Here is a 20606-nt window from a genome sequence, read left to right as displayed (position 1 = left end):
GACAATAAATGTAGCTCCGCAGAAGTTGATTATACAAGCAGGTATGGTTAAAATTACATTAAGATTTATCTTATTTCTTAACTAATTGTTAAATCATGTATGTTTAACAAAAAGTTTGAAAGAAAACTGTAAAGTATAACTGAATAACATCAGTAAATAAGATTTCATAAACAGATTGAAACTACATTACTTAAAATGTATATCATTCAAACATTAATCATATCTAAAATTTAAAAAAGGGGGCCATAGTATTAGTACTTTATCTTCATTTGATTTTAGTCATGCTGAACACTTTTATTTGCAATTTAAAAGTAAGTTGAGCTCCAACCCAGCATAAATGTTTTCAATTGTATTAACACGTTTCTCCCTGAAACATTAATAATTTGGAATATTAAAGACAGGCATTCATTTAGTCATTTGAATTTTTTTTTTTAATGTTTAGATTTTAGTTACAACAAAATACAATTTATATATCTCAGTTTGAATAGTACTGCTGTCAAAATCTACCAAAATCTTTCTGTCAAGCTTTCTTTTCACATCACTTTGCATTTGTAAAATCAGAATCTCATTTAACTGCTAGCATGTCCACGACCAGGAACAAAGCTGTCGTTACTGTGTAAATAGATACAATGTTGTTACAAAACAAACATTAGTTGTCGTTTGTTGATGTGGTTCATAAGTGTTTCTCGTTTCTCGTTTTTTATATAGATTAGACCGTTGGTTTTCCCGTTTTGAATGGTTTTACACTAGTATTTTTTGGGGCCCTTTATAGCTTACTGTTCGGTGTGAGCCAAGGCTCCGTGTTGAAGACCGTACTGTGACCTATAATGGTTTACTTTTATAAATTTTGACTTGGATGGAGAGTTGTCTCATTGGTACTCATTCCACATCTTCTTTTATCTATTAACGTTTTTTTATATAAAATGTTCACTTATTGTATAAGGCTATCGAAGACGGACTTAATGATATAGTATATCGTTATTTGTCTGATTGGACAACTCTCTAAATAACTCAACAATACTTTTAAAGGGATAACAGGAATTTCCAAAAATACTGCACAATACAACAGACAGACAGACAACAACAAACAACACATGGTCCAGATAGCCTGTCTCTCATTAAACTGATACAGACACACCATGTGGTTAAACCAGTTTTACGTGCGCACAAAAATCCCTCTGTGTCTATCAAGACCTTATGTAACACAAAAAAGTTCAATATAAACCTGCAAAGTGCAGCTACAAACAGGATGACCGCTTCAACCAAAAAATGTAAAAACGGCATATATTTGAGAAAACAAGGACAAATTGTGATCTTTTACTGCAGGAAGCTAGCTAATGTACACATGTTGTTTGGACACTGCCACTCACAATAACACGAAAATCATGACCAACACTTCAAACAGGTTTCATGAAGATTCATCGTAAAATTCAATTGAAATCTGCAGTTATTTCAGTGGCCAGTAAGTATTGAAAGAAAAAGGAATTTAATTGTTAAAACTAAGCAATTTTGTCATACTGGTCATATGCGTGGGGATAACTCAAAAATGTTTTCATTAAAACACATATTTGTTTTATACCACTGATGAAATTAAGGTTCCTTCATTTTGACGATTTCCAGATTAGTCGATTCAGATTAATTTTAATATTTTATATATGTTTCACGATATTTTAAGAACGAGTTTAATGTTTACACATCGTTATATTCATTCCTACAAATGTATACTCTCATTGATTGGAGGACGAGTGCGTCATCTGCTCCTTGCGCAACAACAATTGTAAAACACATTTTAAAAAAAATTGTTTTACAACAATTTATAAAAAAGAATTGTGTAGTACGTTGTTAAAGAATAAATGGAAGACATGGTGCATACTTTAAGTCGAAAATTTAAAAAATAACATACACTAAACCTCCCCAACACCTATTATTTTGGGGTTTTGGAAACACCTGTCCCAAAGGTTTTACTTTATATTTGGAGTGAAAATACGGGTAAATCAAGAAAATCCATTCAGACGCAAGAAATTTATAAAATGTTATCTTCATTTAGCAATAATAATTACTTTTTTGGGCCTACCAAGACTTTTTAGGCTAATAGAATCTTTGTAGAAAGTATTTGTAGAAAAAACCCTCTGATCAACAAAGGATATATTAGTAATCTTGAACATTGTTATGACATTTTGCAAGAAAAACCAGTACCACCTTAAAATCTTGATATATATAATTGTTTTTTTGTAACTAAAATTAGGTGAAATTGAAAAAAATTGCGGCCGTGCAAATTGCAGAAAAATAATAGTGGTTCTCACCTTTTCCTTAAATTTTCTACAAAAGTTTTATATTTTTACATTTTTTTCATAGGTTCAAAAATTAAACCAAATTCCTATAAACTTTATATCAATTAAACTGAAAATTCAGTAACAATGCTATATCTTATAAACGCAATAAAGTGCTTTTGAAAAAAAAGTGTTGATCCTTTTGTCGATGTTTATATATTTTCAAATTTTAGTCGCAGTCTTTTTTCACCATATCTCAAGAAGTATAAACGTTATACATATATCAGAAATATATAAATAAATTTCCAAATAACATTTTGGGAGTCAAAATTGCTAAATTCCTACCCCAAAAAAGTGTATCGACTTTCCAAAACAGGAATTATAAGCTTCAAAAGAAATTTACAGATATATAAAGATACTTTTGTGCGTTTTCATTGATATTTTCTAGGCTTCAAAACTCGACACAAATCATTTGACAGAAGGTATCCCATTAGGTCATATTGTCCATTTTCTTTAGCAAATTTAACTTTTTAAATGTTTATACTCTAATTTATTCAAACGTTGTCCCTACCCCTACCAATGTAGAGCTTGCTGTATGCAAAAGATATTTGGACTCAATTGCACAACTTGAGAAAAGTATTACATTCATTGTATGTGTATTTATCTCTTAATATTCATTTAAAAATGATTGGACCAGGAGGGACTATCAGTTATACTTTTAGAAGGTAGTTGTATTTTGCACTACTATAAGCACATCGTCTAACGGGATCCTACCAAGACGTTTAAGTCTTGTGGAAAAATCTCCAAGCACCGAATCCCCATTAGGTACCTGAATGCGTAATTTTTTGCATTTCAATGAACTTTGTATGCGAATATATTAACGAGTGAAATTTCATAAAAATCTTGAGAAATATAGAACTATCCTTACTGACAAAAAATGAAAGGCAAATTATGGGATAAAGGTGACGGACTGAGTATAAAAGAAAACTTCACTTATTTATTTATTTTAAAAAGGGCTTTCAAAACTCAGCAGCAATTATTTGATTGCAGTTAACCAAAAGATTCCTAAAATGAGCTAATTGTTAAGATGCTAAAAAGCTGTTTCACTGTAACGCGGTATGAGAGTACATGTTGACTGTCATGTCAGAACGGTATTTGGTTAATGAAACAAAAATAACAATGACAGCATAACCGACCAACGATCACATTATAGCCCAGACTCTATATGCACAGTTTTTTTTTAAGAGAAAGATACATTCATATGCTAATTTTAAACTATTACTTGGCTGTCCAATGTATCGCCGACGTGGTTTTTGTATATATATTCGTGTGCAAATGACGGAAACTACCGAATCAGTTCGTGTCATTTCAACACAGAAAACGTCGCCTTCTAGCTTTTATTGACCCTAAATGACAACAATTTCAATTGTATTCTAATGTAAGTACCACTTTTTTATTATTATTTAACAATTGCAATTTTGTAAGTATGCAGCAACTTAAAGGGAAGGAATCGTGGTAAAACTTTATATTACTTCTATCTTTTATTAAATATGTCAATAAAATGGCTTCCCATGAATATAGTTTGCAGTGGTCTCATTGTATACATAGTTAACTTTATGCATTTTTTTTTTTGCTCAGGAAAAAGTAATAGCAGGGAAAATGCTTTGATTATATTTGAATAATAAGTGAATATTTTTCGTTTATTTTATTTTGATAAACCTCAATGTTTTTCAGGGGTGTTTTACAAAAAAATAGTAGACAAGTGAAAAGAAATTCTTATAGAGTAAATTGTCAACATTTAAAATTCAAAACTTTGTTCGAAGCTTACATGATTAAATAGGATATGCTGACAAGGAAATATGGCATCCTCATTATAATATAAACCAATGACCGTCATTAAGTACATATTAATTGGGATAATATATATTATTGGCCTCAAACTATTTTAATAATTAAATTAAAATTCATGAAAAAATACCAGCAGTATTACTTTTTTTTTATTTTGTTACTTGGTTAAATGTGTTACATTGTCGCGATATTTTTATTTAATTTTGTCTGACATATCTTTTTGAGATATTTATCTTTTGAATGAAATAATTAAACGACTTTTGAATAGCAGGAAAATATGCAACTTTTCATAATAAAAAAAATATAAAATTATAAATGTCACAGTATATAAAACTTAAAATCTAGAATACTTACAAAAAGGATGTATTCATTGAAAATCCGAAGCAGTGAGCTATAAATGTTGAGCTTTGAAAATATTCTTTACTGAAATATTAATCGTGTAAATTAAAATCCCGAAGACGAATATAGGCAGATGTAACTATTTACAATTCGAAAACTTCGTTGTTCGAATTGACAAAATCGATAGTGGAGACAAACCACTGTGACAGTTGACAGAACTTTATATTTTCAAAAAGTATGACGCTATAAATTCCGAGAACAAAGATTATTTATGTGTTGTGAAAACAAAAATAAACCGCATTCAATATTAGTACTATTTAATCATATGTCCCACGAGCTTTCGTTTTTAAATGAAACGATATAACAAAAAATTTAATATTCCGCGAAATGTACATTTTTTCAGATGATTTTTATAAGATTCATTTTTATGTCATTATGGGCAAACCTAATTCCTATACTTTCAGTTTGTAAGAAATTCTTTATAAGAATTCAATAATACTTAGAACTATAAGTATATATGAAACTATTGATGTTGAACAGTATTGATACATTTTGTAATCAATATTTCAATATACAGTAGATCTTGTATCAAATGGTAGATCTTCAAAAGTTGAGGTAGAAATGTTTAGTTTTTTCCTCAGCTGGATTTGAATCCCTGCTTCTATCACTTTCTTGCAACGCCGCCTGTTCTGTGCCCAGCGCCCTACATATTAAGTTTCATTGTTGAAAGATTTTTTTTTAAAATGTTTTCTGACATTTTGTTTTGAGATGTTAATCTCTGGAATGGTATCATTAACCGATTTTTTTCAGGAAGAACTGTAGAATAAATTGAAGGTATGTTACTGTTCATATCTTAAAATTCTAAAATTATTAATTTTACAGTATAATAAACTTTAAACGTAGAATACTTACAACACATATGCTTTCATTTACATCAAGATATAAATATTGAGCTTCACAATAATTGTTTACTGAATAACTACGAAGAAAGTGCATATTCCAGAATGTAACTGTAAGAAATGGTAGAATTGATATTTGAGATAACCTGCAGTTGACAGAACTTTGTATTTTCTAAAAGTTGAACGCTGTAAATTCCGAGAACAAATATTGTTTATCTGTTGAAAATAAAGAAATTAACCGCATTATATAATAATAAATACTAATATTTTCCCCAGCTTTCGTTTTTTTTAATGAAACGAAATTACATGAAATGTAATATTCCGCGAAATGTACATCTGTTAAGATCATTTCTTTAAAAAGTATTTTTAGTCATTACGGACATTACTAATATCTATACTTTCAGTTTGCAAGATATTTTATACTTTATAAGAATCCGTTGATACTTAGAAGTATTCGTATATAGTTGAACGCTATCAATACATTCTAGAATCAATAGTTCAAATGAAACATGATATGTACTCTTTAAATGTAAAATGAATAGCATTATGGATAGAAAGATTCATTTAACTATTATTTGCAAATGTTTAAACTTCCCAAGTATACACTTCTTTTTGTTTTCTTATTTTCCCGTGTAAGCCAAAGTTGCCGTTTCGTCAATAGATACTTGACGGAGTATATAGAACAATTCTGGACGAACACTATTCATAAAGTTTGGTAAGTTCTCATTGATGATTCTGTTCCATGAGACACTTTTTCATATATATTTATATATACTTTGTCTTAAATTTAACTCACCAATGTTAGATCTGCAAAATTTGAAGTAGCAAATTTTAGTTCTTTTCTCAGTGGGATTTGAACCAATGCTACTATGATATCCTCGCAACACCGCCTGCACCGTTTCCAGCGCCAAAGACCACTCGGCAAAACTGGCTTTATAAAATATAGCTTTTGATAGTCGAGAAATGCTTTTCATCGTCGGCTTAATCTATGGTTGTAAGACAACATTTTTTGCTCCAACTACTAAGATTGAACGATGATGTTAATTAAAACACGGTTAGAAAGGTCTAAATATAGATAAGATGAGTTTTGTGTAGATGTTTTTAGATATTTCCATTTGGTCAATTACGTCCTTTTTGAGCATTTATATATAAAAACTTATAATATATGTTTAGATAAAGCCAGTTCAGTATATGTTTGTTGTTGTATTAAGCGAAGTAAATGTCGTCTGCTGAAAAAAACTTTTATTTCGACAGAAGAGATCTTAATGGATTACGATCCGTGACCTATCAGTGCCGTTTTTTTTCGCTAAGACAATTTCTCCATATTGACCAAGCCTTTACATTTCTATATAATGACTTTGTTTGTTTTTTTTATATGAAAATTGCATGTTTAGTTCAAAATCACTTTAGTGATATAATTGTATTTTACATATAACCTTCCATCCTCTACTGAAACATAAACACTGCATCTATATTCATTTGGATCACCACCACTCATTTCATTTGAGTTCACCACGCTTAAATGGCTCGTGTTGGCTATTGTAGCATAGTCTTAACACTTCTTTGAGACCACTGAGGGAATTGGAGGAGGCAAACTTAACTAGATGTGACCAAATTAATAGGTACTTCATAGGCGGATCTAGGGGGGGGGCCTGGGGGGTCCGCCCCCCCCCCCCTTTCGTGGGAAAAATTTGGTTGATTATATAGGGAATCACTGAAGCGTGACTGGAGCGGGCGCCCCCCCCCTTAGGTCAGTCAGCGGGCGCCCCCCCCCCCCCCCCCCCCCCCCCTTTTACAAAAAGTTCTGGATCCGCCACTGTACTTTTTAATATGCGTATGACTCATTTGAAGTACACGTAATTAAGAATTTTTTATATTTTTGTAATATTAACAACACAATTTTGAATGAACTTCTTAAAATGTCACCTTAGTTATGTTATTAATGTTTTTATTCACGGAGAGTTCAATTTTGTTTTTTCTTACTAGACGTGTTAATATTGCTTCCCTGGTAGTAAAAATACACACCTATTAATGTAGGACATTTCTAAGTATACGAAGAGTTAAATATAACATAAGAACAATATAGATACATAATCTGCATTCTTAAAAATTCTGCATTCTTATTCTAAAAAATAAAGCAGATAATCAGTTCGCATTTTTTATTCCACGTGTATGTTTAAGGCTTTTTTCTGAGTGTTTCATTTACACATTGAAATTATTGTTATCCGGAATGGTTAGACATGGAAATCCAAAGTTATATATTTGCAAAACAAAAGTGTATGTATTCTTTTTAATTTTAAAAATGACCAGTAATCAAGTGTTTTAAGTGATAAGTAGGAACTACTTCATTTCTGAGTACATTGTCTACATTTTACTTAATTTCTGTACTTAAATGTCAAACAACTGTTAATATAACTTTTCTGAATTAATTTATCCTGTGCTAAAATTGACAAAAATACAGCAGGAAAGTCTTTTTGGATTTTAAAAACTCGGGCGTCTATATATTTTCGATTTCAAGGTAATTCTCGTTTATGCTTTCTTATGAAAAGAAAATGATACCTTTCAAGTATGAAACTTTATATTTCTGATGATTTATTCTTACAATAGATTATACTGTGAATTTATAAATTTCGTAGTAAAAAAAAACAACACCAAACGAGAACATGACCCTCTTGGGGTTTTCTACTTCCTTAATGTAGTCTATAAAACATTCTGCTGAAGGTTATTAGAGAATTGTTTGCACAGATTTTCTGTCCTTATATCCCCCCCCCCCCCCCCCTGTATAATTCTTTGCAAATGTGGTAATAACACAAAATAAGGTCTGTTGTACTTTTCGATAGTATAGCATTTATTTTTATCAAATAAAAAATCATTCAAGTTTTTACTTTGGAATTCCTAGACTACTTTAGGAGGAAATTTATGCTAATTTCCCGCAAAGTAAAAATAGTCTCTACATACAAAAATAGACTTTTATTAATACATGGGATTTTTTTCATATGTGATTGACTTATCAGTTTAGTATTCGAAATGAGAAAATACATGTACAATCAGATTTAAATGTCTGATTGGTAATTCAATTATCTTTTTGAATTAATCAACATTCCGAAAGAAATTCCCCATAATTTTCCTGTAAGTTGAAGCTGAAAATTCCTATGTCTGACTAATTAACTAGAACTTTGCATATATAATTATTTATTCGCAATGTTACGAATTTTTTAAAAGCGGATTATTGAAGAAGCAGATGTACGTCATTTAAATAATTTAAATGTTTCCAATATAAACTTTTATGAATATTTTTGGACAGCAATGAAATATTTCAACACATTTGATAATAGATTGTAAAAGATATAAACCCACATTTGACATTAAGCATATTTTTCAAGAAGGAAAACCATTCATATTTAGGGGCCAGCTGAAGGACGCCTCCGGGTGCGGGAATTTCTCGCTGCATTGAAGACCTGTTGGTGACCTTCTGCTGTTGTCTGTTCTATGGTCGGGTTGTTGTCTCTTTGACACATTCCCCATTTCCATTCTCAATTTTATATGCAAAAAATGAAATAGAAAACATTCTGAAATATCTTACTAAGCATTCAAATACAAATTGAATTAACCCTAAAAAAAAATACTGTAAACCAACTTATTCTTGCGAATACTTTTTCGTGTTTATCCATTCCTAACCGATTTCGCGACAAGTTATGTTTTGCTATTTCCTAACTAAGTTGATGCATTCATCATATAAGAGAAGATTCTGGTTTGATATTTTCGCGACGATTAATATTCGCATTAGTTTGCTTGTCGCAAAAGTCCAGAAATTAAATCGCTCGCCAAAATAAGTCGGTTTACGCTCGAAATCATTTTCTCTCAGCAATTGTGATGAAACGAACACTGCATTGTATTTTATTATGATCTCTGAATGCATATGTATTGAATGGGGGAATTTTTTAATATAATTTTCTTTTATATTTTAATGCATTCACCCTTTTAGCTATAATGTCTTTGCAATGTGAGAAAGATTGCTTAAGAAGTGCAAGACTCATCTTATATACATAAGCCTAGTTGATAAAAGGCAACAGTAATTTACCGATGTTGATTAATCCATTTAAAACACACAAAAAAGGTCATGTCTGTCATATTCGTTTTTCGTAAATTGTTTTGTTATAAATTAGGCCGTTAGTTTTCTCAATTGAATTGATTCATATTTTTCATGTCGGGGCTTTTTATAGCCGACTATGCGATATGAGTCTTCTTCATTGTTGAAGGCCGTACGGATGCCTATAATTGCTTACATCCACTTCATTTGAACTTTGGTGGATAGTTGTCTCATTTGCAATCATACCACATCTCCTTATTTTTATATTAAACCAAAAATGAAGGAATCGCAAAATGAAGGAACTCCCAAAAAATAGAGAGACCCTTTTGTTAAATATTAATGATGAACGAAGCTGAACAAATATTTCTACATCCTTGTTTTTTTTCAATTTTTTTGCTTTGAAGCATGGTGAAGTTAAATCCAGAAAAACGTTTTCGACGCAACAGATCCATAAAGTGTTATTTTTATGTAAAAAATATTTAACAAAATTAATTTCTTGGGCAATATTGCAGAATAAAAAATGATATATGTGCGTCTACATCAGAACCAGTATTTCATATCTTTTTGTGGTGGCCTCTGTTTAAAGACTGACTTTGTAACAATACATAATCATCTGTCTACTGCTTTGTTCCATTATACGATATATAGACTGTCTAAAGATTGAGACACAAATAGAGCAAAAAATAAATCATTCGTCGTCTGCCTCATTTTAGGGTTAATGCGAATACCTCGGTAGCTTTTATTTAGCTTATATATTCAAAATGGATATGTTAAGCAAAAAGCAACAGTAATTTACCTGTGTAGTTAACTTGACCTATACTCGATATTGAGACAAATGGACGACATGAAACTAGAATCTGTAACGTCAAACGTGATGATTTCCAATTGTCTACTTCCCATTTATTTCTCAGCAGTAACATATCCTGTGTTCCACATTTTTGTGTGAGGAGCACCTATAATACGGAGCTTATAACACGTTACACGTTTATTCCGGCTATTTTTATATTGAGAATCATCCGGGTGATATATCGCATACTGTACAGGGAAACGTATCGATGATTATATTGTGCTGTGAAATCATGAATATCAGGAGATACTTTTGAGAAAACAATAAAATATTTATTTCATTAAAATGAATTGCAACAACACTTCGTAATGAAAATAATAGACAACCTATCAAGTTGAGTGGAATAGAGCAATTTCATTTCAGGTTTTTTTAATGTGTTGTTTCGTTTTCATTAGATATGAAACGAATTGGTTGACCGTTATGGTTTATCCGTTTCACAGATGACAACGGATATGTTCCAATTGTCGTAACTACAGTCCCGTTCCCTTTTCCCCGAATGTGACCTACCGAATAAGACTTATCACCGGGTTTGTACTTACATGAGCAAAACGACGGGTGCCACAAGTGGAGCAGGATCTCAGGTCCTTTCCCCCTCCCCATCCCCCACCCCCACCCCCACCCCCACCCGGAGCACCTGAGATCACCCCCAGTTTTAAATGTTGGTCAGTCATTAGTTTTCTGTTTTGTGTTTTGTGTCTTTATTTTCGACTTATGAGTTTGAATGTCCCTTTGGTATCTTTCGCCACTCTCTTATATAAAACATATGTAAATAACTTAAAGAATATATTTCGTATTTAAGGTATAAATGAACGCGTACATTGTAGGTTCATCTGAATTAGTGCAATAAATTATTTATAAAATTCTATAGTTATCAACGCTAAAAAGATACTGAAAACTTGCAATTTTTAACTCTCCTTTTTGGCATTTTGTCGTAAATCTTTTCATTTTCTGAGAGAATGTTTATGCATTTCAACGGATTAAAATTAACGTCATCAATTCTATTTTCGTTGTCGTAAATCAAACTTAGGACAATATTACAATTTGCCACAAGTTTTTGTCACTTTCACTTTCAGATAATCTATTTTTAGAGGGGGAAAAGTGTGAATTGCTAGTATCCACAACTCGTTTTTCCAATTCAACGTAAAACGTGACTTACGCATAGTATAAATAATTTTCGATGAAATAAAGAAATAAGATATAAAGAAATAAGATATTACGGGGTTGTGACCTAACTTATTTTATTTTATATTGACATGAAATCTCAATGAATTGAGGCGAAATGTTATGCATTGTGTTGTAAATGCAATTATTTGTTTGAATAAGTAAGAGATTTATTTTGTCTTGTACTTGTACTCGGAAAATACATTCTACCTGTTTAAAATGTTCAGGAATTTTCATTTAACATTTGCTTCAGTTTGTTTCATGGAATAAATAACGTGTAGCATCGGAATTTTGCTTTTTTTGTTGCTGCATCAGCATGCTGTTTATATACGATTGCATGAAGAACCATGTGAAACTGTAAGTAGTCATGTTACATGTACACCTTTTGTTCTTAAAACTTAAAGAATCTATATTAAATAATCCAAGCTATACACATACCGAGGGCAAATAGAAAGATTGCATCATTATATTCATTTGTTTAAATGTGCAGTTAAGGTTTTACTCGGCCTATTTAAAAATTGTAGATGCACTATTTCCTCGCTTGTCTTGTGCACACATAGCTTCATCCTGCTTTTACCTGTATGCTTTAATTATGCAAATGTAAGCTTATCTGTTTGTGCAATATAGAGTGGCTGCTTTCACTTTTTTTTTACAATGAAACAGTAATAAATGAAAACAATTACAAGATAATAGTATTTTTTTACTTTAATAAAAATGTCTTTTCAAGTGGAGTCATACTAAAACGTCACTGCAAGTACGTTTCTCTTATTCTGTTATCTTCTTTAACGAGAAATAAGCAGTATCAAAACAATAAAAAAAGAGGTGACATCACAGACACTTAAGATAAACAATACTAACATAGAATTTCGAATCCATATATATGAAAGTCATATTACATTAAATCTTTCCTTAATTTAACTTCATCAAGTTAGAAATTGTCCGCCTAAGTTAATAAGGCAGATTACAAACGATTCAACCAAAGATGAAGAACTGGATCCATCACTGTATTGGATACCTTAACTATATAAGTGTCCTGACAAAAACGTTATATTGCTGGGTCTTCCAACAGCTCCACAAAACCTCTTTCTAAATTATTAACATCAATTTTATCAGCAATCAAAGCCGGGTTTCAAAGTTATTGTGAAACTACATATTCTAGAGGTGGTGTGAATCAGATGTGGATACTAAAAAATTGTCAAGTGCTCCACGAAACCTCTTTCTAAATTATTAACTTCAATTTTATCAGCAATCAAAGCCGGGCTTCCAAGTTATTGTAAAACTACATATTCTAGAGGTGGCGTGAATCAGATGTGGATACTAAAAAATTCCAAAGATCTTTTAGAGTACATACAATCTAAAACTCTTTCATCTTGCAATAGTATTAAAATATTTGACTTTTCTACACTTTACACATTCCAAACTAAAAGACAATTTGAAGAGTTGGTCCTGTTTCGTTTCATAAAAAAGAATGCCCAATGTAGATACAAGTATCTTGTCTTAGGGAGGGATAAATCCTACTTTGAAAAGAATCACTCTGGTTCAAACAAAAAGTTCTCTGAAACGGACATTATGAAGATGCTTGATTTCATGATTGACAACATATTTGTTACGTTTGGAGGACGTGTTTTTGAACAAACAGTCGGCATTCCCATGGGAACCAACTGTGCCCCTCTTCTTGTCGACTTGTTCTTTTATTCATATGAGGCTGACTTCATACAGGAACTTCTTATGAAGAAAGAAAAGAAGTTAGCAGTATCCTTTAACTTTACTTTCCACTATATAGATGATGTTCTCTCACTAAATAATTCAAAATTTGGTGACTATTTTGAATGCATCTATCCTATCGAACTTGAGATTAAGGATAAAACAGATACAGTTAAGTCTGCCTCATATCTTGACTTACATCTAGAAATTGACAATGAGGGTCGGTTGAAAACAAAACTTTACGACAAAAGAGATGATTTCAGCTTCCCAATTGTGAAATTTCCATTTCAATGTACCAACTTTCAAGCAACGCCTGCATACAGAGTATATATCTCCCAGTTGATACGATATTCCAGGGCTGGTATTTCATATCATGATTTCCTTGATAGAGGGTTGCTGCTCACAAGGAAGCAAGCTTTTAAACCAAGAGATCTAAGTGGTGAAGTTAAAATCATCCCTACGTAAATATTACGTACGCCATCACGAGTTGGTTGACCGTTATGGAATATCCGTTTTACAGATGATAGCGTATTTGTCCAAATGTCGTTCCTGCAATCCCGTCCCCTTTTCCCCGAATGTGACCTACCGAATCAGACTTATTACCGGGTTAATACTAACATGAGCAACAAGACGGGTGCCACATGTGGAGCAGGATCTACTTACCCTTCCGGAGCACCTGAGATCACCCCTAGTTTTTGGTGGGGTTCGTGTTGCTCAGTCTTTAGTTTTCTATGTTGTGTTTTGTGTACTGATGTTCGTCTGTTTGTCTTTTTTCTTTTTTAACCATGGCGTTGTCAGTTTATTTTCGACTTATGAGTTTGAATGTCTTTTGCTCTCTTTCGCCTCTCTTTTATATTGATGGACCTTCAGCACATCATTGGTTAGTGTTCGATTGGCAAGTGTTTCGATAATCTTATTTTTGCATGTTATTTATATCATACTCGGTGGATATAGGCCCTTGATGAAAACGAAAAACTACATAACGGCGGATGGAAATAAATAAGAAACGATGTATAACATTAACAATACGCGCAGTGAGAGTTCTGGAGTTACAAAGGAATTCGAGGGAGACATTTTCCAAATATTGTCATTTTTGTTCTCTTTCTCTGTACCCGGACCAAATATATTGTAATGATTATTAGTCACTTGTCTATCGTTGACGAACGTATGATGTCTTTTAGAGATCATATATATATATCCAACGCAATCATAGGATAGAACGTTTTTTTCAATTTAGACTTGTTTATATATATATATATATATATATATTTAAGGTAGGATGGGGGGGGGGGGGGGGGGGGGGGTGTGAATATATGTATGTTTCCTTGGGTTGCTTTATGATAGTTTATATATTTAAATTTATGGAATTGTCGTTATCGTCCTCCTACATAAACTGTTATTTCAGTGCGTCGTCCTTTATTCTAAGTGAGCAATTTTCATAATCTCTGATGTTAGTGCACAATCATTAGCTGCATACAAAAATCATGAATAAGCACGTATGATTAACTGTGAGGCTCAACTTGTCTCCATTGACAGATATATTTTACCTATTAAGTATACTAAAAAGTAAAATAACAAAAATACCGAACTTCAAATCGGAAAGTCCCTTATCAAATGGCAAAATCAAAAGCTCAAACATATCAAACGAATGGAAAACAACTGTTATATTCCCGACTTGGTACAGGCATTTCCTTATGCGAAAAATGGCGGATTAAACCTGGTTTTATAGCTAGCTAAACATCTCACTTGTATGACAGTCGCATAAAATTCCATTATATTGACAACAATGTGTGAACAAAGCAAACAGACATAATAGGTAAAAATTTCAAAAATATGGGTAAAGCAGTGAACATTGTGTTATAATCTTAATCCTTATAAAACAAAATATGTCAACAAAGAAAAACAAAATGGCATATAGACAAAGCACATAAGCAAAAATGAAAGACAAGAATACATAAAATGACCATAGTACAACAACGCATTGGCGGGATGCATAAGTACCGAGCCACGCCAAAAGGATATTTCCAAAAATGGACTAAACAGTAAAGGTCAATGATTTACAAAGACAAATAAAAGAACACTATAACACGTAAATAAGATGATAAACAACGTCAGTACATAGAATCTATACTTCAAGACCATCATGTATTATTTGTGAAGTTGAAACGGAATATTTATCAACAAGGTCTTGGTATCTTCCGATGAACCTTTTTAGAAAAAGGACGTTTGACCTAACCCTGGCTCATCAACTTTCTGCTCAGACACTGGTAATACCCTCACAATATTCACTCAATAACATGTTTTCCTATTTATTGAAATGATATTTAATAAATCTAGATGTAATTATATCTACCGCAGTCGTCATATTTCCTTTTACAGTAATAAAACTTGTAAAAATGCATTATTTGAAATTACAAAACATTGAAGTCATTCGATATTTCTTTATCATTTTCGGGGTATTTTTTTTAATATTACATTCCGTTAATCAAATGATATTCCTATTTGATTAATTGTGCCCAAATATTTGCAAATTTATTCATTTCCTGTTATGAATCGCAGTGTGTTTATGATAAAATTTCAGAAATATTTTTATAGTTTGTTCTTATGTTGTACTCTTACACCACTATCCGAGGTTAGGGGAGGGTTTGGCGCAAACAAACAAGTTTAACCCCGCAACATTCTGTTCAAAGTCAGGAGCCTGTAATTCAGTGATTGTCGTTTGCTGCTGCATATCATGTTTTTCTTTCATTGTTTTGTACATAAATCAGGCCATTAGTTTTGTCGTTCGTTTGAATTGTTTTACATTTGTCATTCCTGGGTCTTTTATAGCTGACTATGAGGTATTGGTCTTGCTCATTGTTGAAGGTCGTACGATGACCTATAGCTTTTAACTTCTATGTCATTTGGTCTCTGGTGGAGAGTTGTCTCATCGGCAATCGTAACACATCTTTTTTTTATATCAACACATATCTCTTGTAAGATATGTCTAACAATTCCTAGAGGTAGCTAGTCGATATATTTTTGGAAATCAATCTAGATGTTTTATATCTAATACAATAATGAAAGTTTATCAACAAACTCATTCTTACTACATCCAACATAAAAAAAAAAAGATCGATGTTCTCTTTTAGACCTTGAAATTATTATTGCTCATTGTAATTTTCATAAAGAAACATGTGATCGACGGGAGTACTTTTCCTTTCCTATTTTTCCTTTCATGTTTTGGTGATAATGTTAAGTCGACTACTTCTAAAGGAAAGGATTTTTTTCTATTAATTTTAAATGCTCGTATATGCATTAATGTTTCGGATTCAAATGAACGTAATATTATCATTTCCAAAATGAAACTTTTACAGCAAGGACATAGATATCATAAATCAAAAATTGATTAACAATCTTATTACATAATTTTATCATAGATATAGAGATTAATAGTAGAGGCATGTGTTCATAGACGGTATAGAACTAAAAGTGCTAATTCAGATCCAATGTTTTTTCAATACACAAATGAAATTCAATCACCTCAACTCATTTTTATCAAATCAAACATTAACAATGACCGATTTGTTAATCGACATATCGATATTAAAGGAAGACGTGTAACTAGTTTAACCCTACCAAATAATCATATATGATAAAGCTTGCATGTTGAGGAATTGTTCTGCAAATCTTTCTTCTTGGCTTACTAGACTTATTGATAAAGGTTATGGTTAAAGTATTGTTCAATCATGGCGGCTTGTATATTTTGGAATGAACAACAACTCGCTTATTGGTGGTTTTAAGCAATAGTAAATGTTTCGTTTGTTTTTCTTCATTGAAATCTTGTTTTATGCATTGCAACACATCGTGTTACGACGTTGCTTCACGAAACTTTCTTTGGAGTTCAGCAACTGATACAAGAGTCCAGCAGCAGTACGGCATGATTTCCTAATATCAGTTTATGTACTTTAAGCTTGTTTTCAGAAACTTCGATTCTTTATATGGTATAGTATCGTTGATTGGTCAATCATTCGTAGTTAAATGACTGTCTTGGCCAAAACTGTGTTTTCTTGAAACCCATATTCAGTCCACAACTGCCATGTTTGTGTAACAGTTCTATGCGACTACATGTATATGTTATATGTTGTCTTGGTGTGTATAGAAAATGTGTTCGTCAAGTGACAAGTTAATTAATTATAATTTTGTAAACATACGTTAATCACCATTAAACTATTTACGATCACGGCTGATTTTGTAATAAGACAAACACAATGAAAAAAATAATTAGAATAATGTTAAACAATATTCGAACGACTCCTTTCAAATTAATTGAGGTGTTTAATTTCGTGTTTGCAATAAACATTTTATTTAACTGTTTGTGTACCTGTGAATTGAAATTACTTTCTAGCTTCCTATACTTATATAGCCAATGTACATTTTAGTAGTATTTTTTTTCAGGTAAAAAAAAATGACGTCAGAACTTACTGTCATGGATACATCAGGTACTGATCACCAACTTTTAGACGATTCAGTCAGACAAATTCAAACAACCACACGTTCCAAGACTGTCAGGTGTCGTCAAAAAGTGAAAAAGGTTTGTTTTTCTTACACATATTTATTTTCCTTATTTTCTTTGATTTAAGTGTTATGTACGCCAAGAAATATAGGCCTCTGCATCCAGTGTTATACGATATATCTAAATTATCCAACAGTTAAATTTTCAAATTAAAAACGTAAGGACTAACAAGTGTGTGTTTTTTGTTGTTGTTTTTTTTTATATAATTTAACTGTCGCGAGTGGAGAAATGTCGTATTGCACGAAAATGCTGTGGTGGAATCTGTTTCTCTAATCAATTTTAGACAAACTTTATACGTCTTTTCTTATTTTTTGTTGTAGGGTAAAACAATTCTAAAATACGTAAGTTAGAGCCGCTCTTAGTCATGTTTTCGCTGTAAAACATATTTTCGATATCAGGATTAAAAATAATAATAAAAACCATTACAGGTTTCATCTTCTGTGTTTAGAATACTTCTATAAACTTGGGTGTATGCTAGTTCTTTTATATCTCAAAGTTTAAAATTGATTTATAATACTTCTTTTGTATATGATAATACAGATGAAATATTTGAATTGCAGGATGGCAAAATCATTTTCTTTGTGAATGGTGCATTACCTAATTTCACCTGATTTAGAATTATGCATGTGGTTTCGTATTATTTGGTGAATTTTGTATGCGCTAATTAATAACAACGGGTCACATAACTAAGAATGAAAAAAGATAACGAAAGTAGGAATAATTTCTTAAAATGAAAGAACTAAATATTTCTAGACAGTAACTAGGATATTACAATATTTTATCGAAAATGATGAAAATAGAATGCAAGTAATAAATAGATGAAGAAACGAGTTTATAAATAGAACTGTTCAAAACAGATTAGAGATAGAACTGTTAGAATTTGTTCTAAGGTAGAACTGCAAAAAACTGTTCGTAGATAGTACTGTCAGTCTCTGTTCTAACGTAGAACCGTTAAAAACTGTTAGAATCTGTTCTATGATAGAACTGTTAAAATCTGTTCTTGGATAGCACTGTTCACAATTGTTCTAAGTTAGAACTGTCCAATATAAACTCAATTAACATACTAGTAGATACCAGGATTTAGAAAACAAAACATTTCTAGGGTAGATAGGCTTTTGTCAGAAACTTTTCTCAAGATATCGAGGACATGCCTAGAACAGTTCTAACAGTTTCTGGCAGATTTTAAGAGAGGTTAGAACCAATCCAAACTGTCACGAATGGTTGGGTTAAACATGTCGGTGAGAGCCAAACTTCAAGTATGGAGTACAGTCACAAATATTAAATTGTATGACTACCATGATTAATTTTCATCAAAAGCAGGTTAAATACTTTGATCTTTCATTCAAAAAGTGCATGCAGTCTCTGATACGATATTTTTACAATTATTGTTTATTTGTTTGTTTTCATGATTTATTACTATCTATTATAACGTCATTTATTTTGTACCTTTTGATAAACAGTCCAGTAATGTAGATTAAAAGGGGGAGGATTTATATACTAAAGAAACTAGTTAAATCCTGTCAAATGTTCATGTTCCCGTCTCACTAATTGTTGCTTTTGCCATATTTTAGTGGCGATTTAGAGCTTTGTATATAGTATAAACACCAGTTGTTTGTCACTTGTTTTCGAATTCGTTGGACTTTTAGTATTCCATTAGTCATTGTTGACGGAGTTGCTGCTTCATCTGAAATGTATTCTCTATGTTCATAAACATAGAAAAGGCAACAGTAGTATACCGCTGTTCAATAGTCATAAGTCGAATAAGCGAAAACAAATCCAGGTCACAAACCAAAACCGAGGGAAACACATCAACTATAAGAGGAAAACAACAGAACAAAAGAAACACTAAACTGCTACAAAAATAAACGCCAACATACATAGAAACGGATTATTTGATAACAACTGCCATATACCCGACTTGGTACAGGACATTTTAAGAAAAAATGGTGGGTTGAACCTGGTTTTATGGCTAGCCAAACCTCCCGCTTATATGGCAATGTTAAAAATACCGCTAAAAGACAACATTACGTGACAGGAATACAGTACAAATAAACACATGAACACTCAGGACAGATAAATACATAAATAAATAATATAATATTACATTATAACATGTAAACCACAGAATAACAACGGACAACTCCTATACGACAGATCACCCGTACACCACAATAGAATTATGAACTGTGCATCACACGAATTGATGTCAGTGAAATTTTCACAGAAAAATCGGTATCTAATAATATAATGCATTTTGTGTTTATTTTTGATTCAAAGAATAAAGAATGACTTAAGACTGTGTCGTTTAAGAAGGTGAAGCCAGATATGAATGTATTATGTTTTGTTGTCATTGATTGTGTTAATCTGACTATCTGAAAAGAAACAATATACATATTTGTTCTTTATTTGAGATATCTGACTAGCCGAATGCCAGTATTCTATGGAATGCTTACGTCTTATAATTTAATTATTAAAGAAAAAAACTTGTTTTCAGTGGCTGCCGTGTGTTGTTGTTTTCATGCTTATTTGTGTGGTAGCATTGTTGATAGCAGTATTAATCGATTTACCGAAATCAGATAACAGTACTCAAGATTCAAACAATGGTGTAACATCAGCTCATAGTTCAAATAAAACAACCAAGCATAAAGAAGGTAAGAAGCCAAGACTATTCAAATGTTACATCTGTAGCACATTCAGCTTGCTGAAATTGAATGTCAAAACTATGAAAAAGGGAGATATCCATAGGACAACAATTCAGGAACATAAATTACTAAAGATTATCTTTGCAGGTCAACACTGGTCCTCAATAATAAAATAATTGTTAAGAATGCATGTCAAGTTGTGTATCGAACCTGACCAAACTCCTAAATGAACACAAACGCTAGTCCTGACG

General features: G+C 31.8%; 1 protein-coding gene and 1 long non-coding RNA gene across 8 annotated transcripts in view; one reads left to right on the top strand and one right to left on the bottom strand.

Moving 5' to 3' along the window:
* Positions 1 to 20606, top strand: part of LOC127708950 (uncharacterized) — a 172971-nt gene that overhangs the window by 18954 nt on the left and 133411 nt on the right. For 2 of the 7 annotated variants that reach the window (XM_052214160.1, XM_052214165.1), the window contains exons 2-3: positions 17596 to 17731; positions 20208 to 20364. The exons of 2 other annotated variants lie outside the window; for them this stretch is intronic. In XM_052214160.1, the coding sequence (XP_052070120.1) occupies positions 17606 to 17731; positions 20208 to 20364 (283 nt within the window). In that variant the 5' untranslated portion in view covers positions 17596 to 17605. Of the gene's footprint in view, positions 1 to 3614; positions 3709 to 5912; positions 6072 to 11545; positions 11812 to 17595; positions 17732 to 20207; positions 20365 to 20606 lie in introns of those variants that run through there. 3 more of the 7 variants (XM_052214163.1, XM_052214166.1, XM_052214162.1) reach the window with 3 other exon arrangements.
* On the bottom strand, positions 428 to 5745 carry LOC127708953 (uncharacterized). The gene is made up of 3 exons (XR_007985446.1): positions 5370 to 5745; positions 4473 to 4541; positions 428 to 612 (listed from the first exon to the last, which is right to left on the bottom strand). It is a non-coding gene; the product is annotated as an uncharacterized LOC127708953 (long non-coding RNA).

The sequence above is a fragment of the Mytilus californianus genome, unplaced genomic scaffold (assembly GCF_021869535.1).
Source record: "Mytilus californianus isolate M0D057914Y unplaced genomic scaffold, xbMytCali1.0.p SCAF_7, whole genome shotgun sequence".
Taxonomy (NCBI): Eukaryota; Metazoa; Mollusca; class Bivalvia; order Mytilida; family Mytilidae; genus Mytilus; species Mytilus californianus.
The sequence above is the reverse complement of the archived record's forward strand: the minus strand, read 5'-3'. Positions and strand labels throughout refer to the sequence as shown.